Source organism: Manihot esculenta, chromosome 14, assembly GCF_001659605.2.
Source record: "Manihot esculenta cultivar AM560-2 chromosome 14, M.esculenta_v8, whole genome shotgun sequence".
Classification (NCBI taxonomy): domain Eukaryota; kingdom Viridiplantae; phylum Streptophyta; class Magnoliopsida; order Malpighiales; family Euphorbiaceae; genus Manihot; species Manihot esculenta.
Genome location: NC_035174.2, coordinates 9849282 through 9860924, shown reverse-complemented (window position 1 = coordinate 9860924; position 11643 = coordinate 9849282). Strand labels below are relative to the sequence as shown.

The window sequence follows — 11643 nt, the reverse complement described above, 5'->3', positions numbered from 1 at the left end:
GGATTTCTAAGTGGAACGGGCATGGCTTTGTATATTGTGGTAAGCGATAATGCTGGTTTTCTTCTGCTTGGACATTATTACCATTAAACTAGTAACCCATATTCTCTGAATATTTGGTATTATTATTTAATAATTTATTTTTAAAAGTAAAATTTATGCGCTTTATTTATATCAATATTCATAATAGAATTTTTTTTGTAAAACTGTTCTTTTAAATAATTGACTAGGGTTGGATTCTGAAAGTTTGGATTTTGGTAAAAGTCTGTGCTAGAAAAACTGAGGCATAGCTTTATTAGGATCCAATGGGCGGCCCTTCTCCTTGTACAAGTTCAGGATTTTTCTTGAAAAATCGCTGGGCTTGGCTTATAACAAGCTGTCTTTTGAGCTTTTAAAGCAATCAGCTTGTTGAAAAAACATATAATATTTTTTATTAATATAATAAATTTTATAAAAATATCATATTTATTTTTATAATACATATCTAATAATTCATAAAGATTAAAATTCAATTACAGAATACTTCTCATGTAATTACACGTAAATGCTAGAAAATTATATTCATTAACTTGATGGTAGTTCTGATCTAATTTAATTTTAAATCCAACTCAGCAGGCTCATTTAGGTCAAATTCTCTCAGAAACTCTCTTTATGCTTAGAACTGGGAAAAGCAAATATATGGGACATTAGATGAACAAAAGCCAATAGTTATCTTTAAAATTAAGGGAGATTTACATTTTAGTATTATCATTATTAATAAATCAGTTTCTTTATTTTAGAAAAAAATTAAAACGTTTTTAATTTTTTTCTCTGTTAACAAAATAGTCATTCTGTCACATTTTCTATTAAAAATATATAGAGGATGAGAGAGAAAATTTTTAAAATTTAATTTTATCCTCAAATAAAATCTCTCATTTAATCCTTGAATATTACTATTATTAACAAGTCAGTCCCTATATTTTTAAATATCTATTAAAATGTCCTTATCTTTTCTCATGTCTATTAAAATGTCATTATCGTTTTTTCGCGTCAATGAAATAGTCCCTCCTTCTCCTCCTTAAAAAAGAAGAAAAAAAAAGAAGAAAATGATGATGAAGGGGACCTCCTCCTCTTTAAAAAAGAAGAAAAAAAAAAGAAGATGATGATGATGAAGGAGGAGAAAAAGAAGAAAAAGAAGAAAAAAGAAGAAGAAGAAAAAGAAGAGAAAAGAGAAGAAGATGATGATGAAGAAGAAAAATCTCCTCCTTCTTAAAAACAGAAGAATAAAAAAGAAAAATTGAAAAGAATCAAAGAAGAAGAAAAAAAAGAACTAAAGAAGAAAAAGAGGAGGAAGAATCAACGAAAAAGGAGGAGGAAAAGAAGAGGGTAATTTGGACTTTTGCTATATTTTTAACGGTAAAAATAGACGGAATGATTATTTTATTGATGGAGAGAAAAAATAAGAACGTTTTAATATATTTCTGAAAATATAGGGACTAACTTGTTAATAATAGTAATACTCCGGAATTAAATTGTAAGTTGCTCTAAAATTAATTAGGATTTTTTATATTTTAATAAATTAAATTTAATTATTTGATAAATTCTTACTAATATTTTATTCATTTTATCTATTTATAAAATTATTATTTTTATCATTAATAATTTAAATTAACGCAAGTTATTCAAGTTAAAGTTAATTATTACAATATCAAAAATAAATTTATTTGTTAAATGGACTTAAGCAACTATTTGGTCTCTTCTTATGGGCTTAACAGAGTTTTTAGCAGAGTTAAGATTTTACATTTAAGTGACAATTTTAAAAAGTTCAAGGGGTTAAATTATCATTTAAAAAAGTTTAGGGCTATTATTTCTCAAGAATTTAAAACAACCGCATGCCGTCAGAAATATGAGATAATATAGTTGTCAAAATAAGAATAAAAAAAGAGAAAAGATTCCCTTAAAGGGCACAGGAAGAAACGAAATAAACCAAGAAATTTAAAGAAAATAATAAAAGTATACCTTGATCTTTGGATGTTTTCATTTGAAGAACCCCAAAGAAGAATCGACAATGCACATCTATTCATCCATACCATGACAAAGACTCAAAGATGATGAATCCTTCAACTCCATGGACGGCTGCCTCTCCTCCTCTTCCTCCTCCTATTTCTTTCACTATAAAAATCTTAATGTACACTTTCCAATCTCAGAACATAAGTATTACAATCTTTTCCCTGATTAGCAAAGGCAGTATCAGTTAGATAATTTGAAATAATGGCTTCTGATGATAAGATTCTTCTGTTGGTGCTTCTTGCTTTCACCTGCTCCCTTGCCATGGCTGATCATACTCCTCTTCAAGATTTCTGCGTGGCTGACCCCAGCAACTCAGGTATAGTACAGTTAATATGTAGGTATGCAAAAATCATTGTTAATATATAGCTAGTGTGGTGATTTTTGTTTCTTGCTTCAATGGCAGTTGTTGTGAATGGCTTTGCATGCAAGGACCCTAAGAATGTTGGAGCTGATGATTTCTTCTTAAGTGGGCTTCACCTAGCAGGCAACACAACGAACCCCGTGGGTTCAAAGGTGACGCCAGTCACAGTAGCCCAGTTACCTGGGTTGAACACACTAGGCATCTCCCTGGCTCGTGTAGACTTTGCACCATGGGGCATCAACCCTCCACACAGTCACCCAAGGGCTACTGAAATCTTGACCGTTTTGGAGGGCTGCCTTGAAGTGGGGTTTGTAACTTCTAACCCAGAAAATCGTCTCATTACAAAGGTGGTTAATAAGGGTGATGTGTTCGTGTTCCCTGTGGGTCTCATTCACTTTCAAAGAAACGTTGGATATGGGAAAGCTGTTGCCATTGCTGGACTCAGTAGCCAAAACCCTGGAGTGATTACTATTGCTAATGCAGTGTTTGGGTCGAAGCCTGACATCCCCAGTGATGTTCTTGCTAAGGCTTTCCAAGTTGATAAGAGTGTTATTTATCAAATCCAAGCTAAGTTCTAAGCAGTCTTCTTTATGAAAAATGTTAAAGAATCAAATGATTCGGATTGTGATTGATTAATTTGAGTCTGCATGTAGTTGTGATTTCATGGTGCCCACTGTGTGATTCATCTAATGGGTATCAATAAATGAATCAGTTTTATTTTATGTTGAATTTTTGGCATTCATTAATTACTGAATAATTTTACATAGATACAATATTCACATTAAGAAATCATTCAGTTTATTCAATATATATATTTTTTTATTCAAATATTTTATCACCCTCTGTGGTTCAAAGAAAATATTTTTTATTGATAAAAAATATATAGATGTGAACCAAATATAATACAAAATTTGCGCTCGCATTAGAACTAGACTGCCAATTATATCTTGCTTAATAAGATTTCTTGTGAAAATTAATTTTAAAGCCGTATTAAAATTTGAGATTCTCTAATATTTTGATTCATTATAAATTTAAAATACAGTAGGTAAAATTTGAAATCCATAATTTATATCTGAATAATCTTTTTTTTTTATAAAAAAAATAATAATAGACACGATTATGCAGTTTTAATATTATAAAATATTTAGATATTTAATTTAATTTTATTTAAAATAGATTAATTCATTTAAATTTTATTATTTTAGTAGGATCAGAATATAATAAAATAAAAATTCAATTTGAAAATCAAATATAGTCACAATAAAATTCATAAAATGATATTCTGAACGAGCTGTGTTATGGATTATGTTATAGGCATAAATATACTTGACGAATAGAATTAATTTCAAATCCGGAAATCATTTTAGCTATTTATATTTAGGTTAGGATTCTTAGTACTATAAAAAGAGAGTATTTTAATATATCTAATATCTCAACTCATTTTTCATCTTCTATTCTTAACCATAAATATGTGTGGCTAAATTTTTTCTTTTTAGTTAAAGGATAAATAAAATTTCAATTCAATTAGTTGTGAGATTTTTGTGATTCTATAATTTTCTCAATTATTCTTGACGTTTATATTATTCTTATATTTATTGCTTAATATTATTGTATGGGCTATTACATTAAGGAGTCATTACTCAATTGATAGAACAGTATATTGCTATTCAGGTTAATTACATCCATAATTATTTAGTTAAACTAAAATAAATAGTGAATTAGGTTGCGTAAGGTTTTAAGAACATTATAATCTAATTTAAATGAATCGAGCGTCTCGCATTATATTCTTTTAATTCTTAATACAATAATTGGATTAAATTTTAATAGCGTCGATTGTTCAAGAGTTAGAGCGAGTTAACGAACATCTCTTTAACTTGTTTAAAATCTAAGAAATGATTAGATATCTAAAACGTTTTTTATATTTATAATTGGTTTATCAATAATTAAATTGAGATTATTTTACATCCGTGATCAACTTACAAAAACTAAAACTGAAACTAAAATTATTTTCGAATGTTTGTCATGTTAATTCTCTCATTAATTTAATTGTTTCCTCCTTTGATTTTATATATTTCTGTGCATTCAAAATATTTCTATTTTATTTTTATTTCTTATTCATTCGATAAAACTAATTTAATTATCTATCTTACGGAATCAATTAGGCTTACTATTTAATAAATTTTTTTAAAATAAAAATTTATTTTTGATAATTACCACACCCATTAGGAAAATATATTAATTAAGAACTAGGATGTGATTACAAAAGCTGGATTTAAAAATAAACCCCTTAAACCAATCTAGACATCAACATACTAATTAAGCAAAATGAGCTGGTATATGTTAATAATATATTCTAAAACTAAATTTAAATTATAAATTTCATACGTTGGTATTCAGACGTTGCATAAAGGTACAAGAATAATTAAAATGGCAAAGAGGACTCACTCATTAAGAATAAAAATAATTGCATTTATTAGATAAAATTGTAATTAAATTTTGTTAAAATTTAAATAATTTGATTTAGATAGTCGAAATATAAAAATGTTTTTATGCTAATTGGTTTTTTTAACTACCTATATACTAATTTAATTAATTAATTAATTATTTGGAATGCGTGATTGGCAGTTTTGTAAATCAAAGTGTGAATGGGTCGTGGAGGAAGGATGAAATAGTCATATCATATCTTTAATTAAGGATTCAGAAGATAAGAGGAAAATTACAGGAGTGATTGATGTTTGGACAAACAAGTTAAGATGATGAATCCTTCAACACAACGGACGGCTGTCTCTTCTTAATTAATTATTACTCTCTTTCAATTTAAAATATATATCTTAATTTTTATGTAATATATACTACAAAATTATTGTTATTATTCTAAATATAGTCAATTAAATATATTTAGTATTCTGTATATATATTATCATAATACCAAATTATTATAACTTTAATTTACATATAAAGATTCAAAATTATATTATTTTAGTTAATTTTATTATTATAAATGAATTAATATGGTAGTATAATATAATTTCTAATTTTATTTACAGTATTTATTACTCTCTTTTTTCATTTTATTTTTTTACATATATTTAAAAAATTTATTAATTTTTAATTATATTCAATTTAAAAATATTAAATTTTATTAAATATTAAAAAATATTTTAAATATTTATTTAAAAAATAATAATTATTGAGAAGTTATTTTAGAAATAAAATAAAATTAAATAAGGTTATAATAGTTAATGTAAAAAATATATAATAATAAATTTATTATTATTATAATATTTTTTATAAAAATTTTTACGATTTAATACAACAATCGCTCAAAATGAGTTACCAGTTGTCACCATAAAATAAGTTATTACTATGATGGTATCCACTGCAGGAATCTGATCATCTACGTTAGTGCTCGAAAATAGAGTAAAAATATGAAAGGTTTCTAAAAAATTTGATATTTATCATGAAGGCGATCTACGTCTTACTCTATTAATATAAAAGGGTGTCACTAATCAAGCTACTTTAGCTTTCATGAGCTACCACTAGGGGAAAGATAGGAGTTAAGGTACGAATGGAACCATCGGAAGAAGAGCTTATGGTAGAACTTTCACCGGGAGTAAAAGAAAAATAGAAAGTATTTCTATTCATTTTAAAAGAAAAAAAAATAAATAAGAATTACCGTGAAAGTAAGAAAGTATAAACGAAAAAGGGGAGTGACCGAGTCTGCTTAAAGCAAAGATGACAATTGTGAGAAAAAGTGATATTTGGAGAAGAATAAGGGTTCTTATATGACAATTTCGACGGTAGACTTTAAATGCGATTTGAGAAACAGGACAGTTATTATTGATGAACAAGAGCAGGTGAAATGACATGAAAATGGTAAGGCCAATCTAAATTAGTCATGTGACTTAGATTATTAAGACAATTGTCACCTTCGAATTTGAAAATCGAACATAAGTGGAACCTCTAATTTAACGTAGCAATCGCCCAAAATGAGCTATAAGTTGTCACCATAAGACAGGATTACGTGGCAGCTGATACACAGTCCACCTGTGGAAAAGAAGATTCAAACCCCATAACACCGAATTCTTTTTCATGACTCGCCATCTCCTGCAGAGATTGAATATTCACATAATGTTATCGTTAGCAGGTATGATCTAGTAGGTTCACATTATATATGTAATCACGAAATTATTAATCAATTAGCTGATGTGATTTTCTATCAATTAGCAGATGTGATTTCCTATCGATTAGCCGGCATGAATCAAATTTTCAGAAAATATTATAATCGACTCTAAAAAATACACAATTTTTGTACAACTACTATTGAATTCTAAGTAATTCTTTACTCGCTCTATTAGCCGGTACCAATCAGATTTTCTATCAATAAGCCGGCACCAATCAGATTTTCAGAGAATACTATAATTAACTCTAAAAAATACACAATTTTTATACAACTATTGTTGAATTCTAAGTATTCTTTACTCGCTCTATTTTTCAGTTTACTGACTTGAACATTTGACTAGCTGTCTTAAACACCAATCACCTCATATTCTCTTTTTTATAGAATTGATCAATTACAGCATAACTTTATACACCAATTTGTATAAATAGTAAATAAAATAAAATTTATCAAATTGCAATAAAATTTTAATAAATAGATTTATATTTTTATTTTACTTAATTAAAATTATTGGTTTTTAATAATAAATCAAATTTAGTCATTTATAATGTAAAGATACGATTAATTTTTAAATATATTTACCTTTTATTATTAACTATTTTATTTTAATATAATAAAAATAATATTTACGGAGCTTTTATTCTTATTAAAAATATTTAAATAGTTTTATTTTAATAGTACTGAAACTTTATTTGAAAATAGAAAGTAAAATTGTCTTAATTCATATAAATATAAAAAGTCCCATTTAAATTTTTACCGGACCAACAATTTCATTTTAAATATAAAAATTAATTAAAAAACTAATTAAATTGAATTGATTAAATGTCTTAATTCAAAACAGGAAATCTAATTGAAAGCCATACAAACAAAAAATAAACTACAAATTGCATTTGAGTATTTTCTCAAAGATACTAAAATTATATATTATTCAAATTATTTAAACATTGAAAAGAAAAAAGAAATGAATACATCATCAGAATAACAATTACAATGAATATGCTTGACCAGGAAACCATGAAAGGAGACAAAACAGGAAAACACACAAATTGATTGAGTGGCAATTTCCAAGGCATGATGTTTCATTGAAATATCATCTAGAACTTCGTTTGCAGATACTCAACGACACCCTTGTCAACTTGGAAAGCCTTTGCAAGAACATCACTGGGGATATCCGGAGTAGACCCAAACACAGCATTTGCAATAGTCATAACGCCTGGGTTTTGGCTGCTTAAGCTTGAAATGGCAAGTGCGTTATCATCTCCCAAATTTCTCTGAAAATGGATGAGACCAATGGGGAACACAAACACATCGCCTTGGTGCAGAATTTTAGTAATGAAACGATTTTCAGGGTTAGAAGTAACAAATCCAACTTGGAGACTGCCTTTTATGACTGTGAAGATCTCAGAGGCACGAGGGTGAAAGTGTGGAGGATTTATACCCCAAGGTGCGTAGTCGATGCGTGCGAGAGATATGCCGAGAGTGTTAAGTCCTGGTATTTTGGCTACGTTGATTAGGGTAACCTTAGAGCCGACGGGATTTGATGTATTGCCTGGCAAGTGAAGTCCACTGAAGGAGAAATCGTCAGCTTCAACCGTCTTGGGATCTTTGCAAGCAAAACCATTCACAAGAGCTGCATGCACATCAAATATAAATTAAACATATAATCAGAATATATATATATATAGAGAGAGAGAGAGATAACTTGGAGGAGATTGTATACCAGTGTTATTAGCATCTGCCACACAGAAGTCTTGAAGTGAGCTTGGATCAGATGCAAGTGCAGAAGAGAAGGAAGAGACCAGAAATGAGAAGAAAAGAATAATATTGAGAGAAGCCATTTCGTCAAATGGAAGAGCTCTGAAAGGAGTTGAGAAGTTGAGCTTTGTGAAGTGTGGAGGAAATATGCAGACAGCTTGGGTATAAATACACATGAAAAAGAGAGCCATAGCTGTAGAGCATAGGCACAAAAGCCAACCAATTTGAAAGAGTCATTCCATTATAGGATTGTGATGGTGACCAGGGGAGAGGTTGGAGCCTGCTACGTATTCTCATTTCCGCCGGCCGGCAGTAATTTGTTAATCCAGGTGGAGGAGACAGAAGAGAACCAGTCAATATATATATATATATATGCTTGCTGCTCTTTATATATATATAAAATGAAATGCAATCCAGAGAGATGACATCGATCGGCAAGCATGATCAATTCAACCTTAGGCCTTTAAAGCCGAAAATTTGAGAATAAAAATTCCAAATACTTTTTCATAAAGTCCGCAGCAGTGGCAAAACGGCGTTGTTTTGATGAATAGTGAAAGGCTAAAAAGATAATACAACACTAAAATCACTGACCGAGCTAAAGACGAAAAAACTTGACAAAGAACAAATGAGATGGAGAGAAATGAGGGGTAAATCTGTGAATCAATTTATTGAAATCAATTGGAAACGTAATGTAGAATATGAATTTACGTAGTTCATGTTTAAAATATTTTTTATATTTTTAATATTTAAATTATTTAAAATTTTTTAAAATAAAATTATTTTCTATATTTTAAAATTTTTATTAATATCCCTCTATAAAAATTTATTAATATATTTTATTTTTAAATTAAATTAAATAATAAAAAATAAATTATTTGTTGAAATTTGTTAATATATTTATAAATCGAGTGAGTATGAATTAATTTAATTGTGTTGTTTTTATTTTCTTTAAAATTCTGTCCAAGCCAAATTCTTGAGTTAATCTAAATTAGTAAACTTATTTTTAATGAATCTAACCATTTCTAATAATTTTAATAAAAAAATTTATTAATTTAACTGAAATTAAATTATTTTATCATTTAATTGAATATTTTTAATAAATAATATATATTAAATATCTACCCTTTTACTTATAAATTTAAATTGATTTATAATCATATTTCTATAAATTCGGATTTTCTGAAAGCTGTATTTTTTCCCAACGTTTTTTAGCTTAAAAAAGAATTTAAAAACATCAAATAATTTGAACTTCGAGTTTATATTAATTAGACCAAACGCATAACGGTTTGGCGGTTAAAGACTAATCGGTGGCAGAGAAAATAATAATAATAATAAAAAAGGTCGGGGGTGGGGGAATGGACGGGAGGGCCGAGGCTCCGGCTGCCACTGGGCATATCCAGCGAACGCGGTGGAAGTTGACAGGCTGAGAGGGATTGCGGAGATCAAGCAAATGAAGACGCGTCTCTCACCACACCACCAGAGCAGACACCTGTATTTTATTACTATTACTATATAACACCACCACGAGGCAGCTTTTCTACGCTGTTCTACTGAATGCAAACATAAAAGCCATGAAGGTAAGAAACCAGTAGCCACATTGAAAAAAAGAAAAATTTCTTTTGGATTCAAGAAATAGAATATGGTATTTATATCATTTCAAACAAAAAACATAAATTTTTTTTCTTTTTCGCATATTTGCATCCGCAGAAGAGAGCTCCGAACTTGAGAAGTGATATGGATTCCTTTGTACCAAAGGTATGCTATTAAGATTATGTCTGCTTTCGCTTTTTGGTCATTAGTTGCATGAAATTTATTGCCAGCTTCTTTTCCTCCATTGTTTTCAGAAGAAGAAGAAATTAATTCGGGTATATGATGTGAACGACCTCTTCACCACCGAGGTATTTATGTAGCTTTACCCCTTTCTTCCTGTTAATTGATTATCATCATAATTCTATAAGCAATTAATTTTTCATGATACGTAAGGATTCATTATGAATGGCTTTTCCATTAATGGGTATTAATTCTGGTGTTGTATAATTGTTCTAGGAAGAACCTAGAGATGAACATTCCACTGAAGACGAAAATGATGAAGAGGCGGTTGCTTCAAGTAGAAATACCAGCCATGGATACCATTTGGTGAGAGGGAAGATGGACCATGGGATGGAAGATTATTTGGTCGCAGAAAATAGAAAAATCAATGGCCATCACTTAGGCTTATATGCAATTTTTGATGGCCACTCTGGTCGAGATGTTGCAAAATACTTGCAATCCCATCTATTTGATAACATATTGAGTCAGGTATCCATAGCCATTCTGGCATTAATTAGCCTTTTTGAAGTTCTTTTGGACGTATAATTTGATTCTAAATTTATCTGATGCTCAGTCCGAGTTCTGGAAGAACCCAAAAAGGGCACTGAAGAAAGCATACAAGATTACAGATGACGAGATTCTTGATAACATAGATGGTTCTAGAGGAGGCTCAACAGCAGTTACTGCAATTCTTATAGACCATAAGAGGCTAATTGTGGCCAATGTTGGCGATTCCCGGGCGGTCTTGTGTAGAAATGGTGTAGTAAGGGCTCTGTCAGTAGATCATGAACCGGAGAAGGAGAAAGAAATGGTCGAGAGAAAAGGTGGTTATGTTTCCCAAATGCCAGGTAAGAGATTTGTATGGTTTTTAAGTTTTGAGTTCTTCAAAAAGATGGTGTAATCCTTTGCTGATGGAATCAGGAAATGTTCCTCGAGTTGATGGGCAATTAGCAATGACAAGGGCATTTGGAGACGGAAGGCTAAAGGAACATATCACTTGTGAACCTGATTTGACGAGTGAGATCATAGATGACGATGATGAGTTCCTTATTTTAGCAAGTGATGGCTTGTGGAAGGTAGAGATTGGAAAATTTTAACTTCTACTTATGATCACTTAATAATAGGATCAATGGAAGAGTTGATATAGTAATTTAATGCGTGTGTTTATGCAGGTGATGTCAAACCAAGAAGTTTATCATTGTATTGAATGTTTGCAGGATGCGCAAGAAGCATCAGAGAAGTTGATTTCAGCGGCATTAGAGTTAGGAAGCAAGGATGATATCTCATGCATAGTTGTGATTTTTCACTGATTTGTTTGTGTTCTGGTTAATAAAGCTTTGTACGATACTTGAGAACAAACTATCTCAGTGTTCGCCCTTCTCTCTTTATACCACAAAGTTCAGCTCTCCAAATTTGATGGTGTTTGATTTTTGAGGTTCCCAGTAAAACAGAGATTGCATGGTGTTTGATACGAAATGCTAATTTGGACCCA

General features: G+C 29.7%; 3 protein-coding genes across 4 annotated transcripts; 2 read left to right on the top strand and 1 right to left on the bottom strand.

The window, feature by feature from the left end:
• The first annotated feature begins 2158 nt into the window (after positions 1–2158).
• Positions 2159–3136, top strand: LOC110599871 (putative germin-like protein 2-1). Its single transcript, XM_021736460.2, has 2 exons — positions 2159–2362; positions 2450–3136. The coding sequence occupies exons 1-2, from the start codon at positions 2248–2250 to the stop codon at positions 2983–2985; spliced, it is 651 nt and encodes a 216-aa protein (XP_021592152.1). The 5' UTR covers positions 2159–2247; the 3' UTR covers positions 2986–3136.
• A 4402-nt stretch (positions 3137–7538) lies between these two features.
• On the bottom strand, positions 7539–8548 carry LOC110630658 (putative germin-like protein 2-1). The gene is made up of 2 exons (XM_021778176.2): positions 8308–8548; positions 7539–8217 (listed from the first exon to the last, which is right to left on the bottom strand). Exons 1-2 carry the CDS (start codon positions 8531–8533, stop codon positions 7682–7684), a joined length of 762 nt encoding a protein of 253 aa, XP_021633868.2. The 5' UTR covers positions 8534–8548; the 3' UTR covers positions 7539–7681.
• Positions 8549–9655: 1107 nt separating this feature from the next.
• On the top strand, positions 9656–11640 carry LOC110631246 (probable protein phosphatase 2C 28). Of its 2 annotated transcripts, none has more exons than XM_021779001.2 (7): positions 9656–9919; positions 10050–10097; positions 10187–10240; positions 10389–10640; positions 10726–10999; positions 11073–11227; positions 11369–11640. In XM_021779001.2, exons 1-7 carry the CDS (start codon positions 9914–9916, stop codon positions 11459–11461), a joined length of 882 nt encoding a protein of 293 aa, XP_021634693.1. In that variant the 5' UTR covers positions 9656–9913; the 3' UTR covers positions 11462–11640. The 2 variants fall into 2 exon arrangements, with proteins under 2 accessions (XP_021634693.1, XP_021634692.1); XM_021779000.2 differs by having other exon boundaries at positions 11324–11640.
• The last annotated feature ends 3 nt before the right edge of the window (positions 11641–11643 follow it).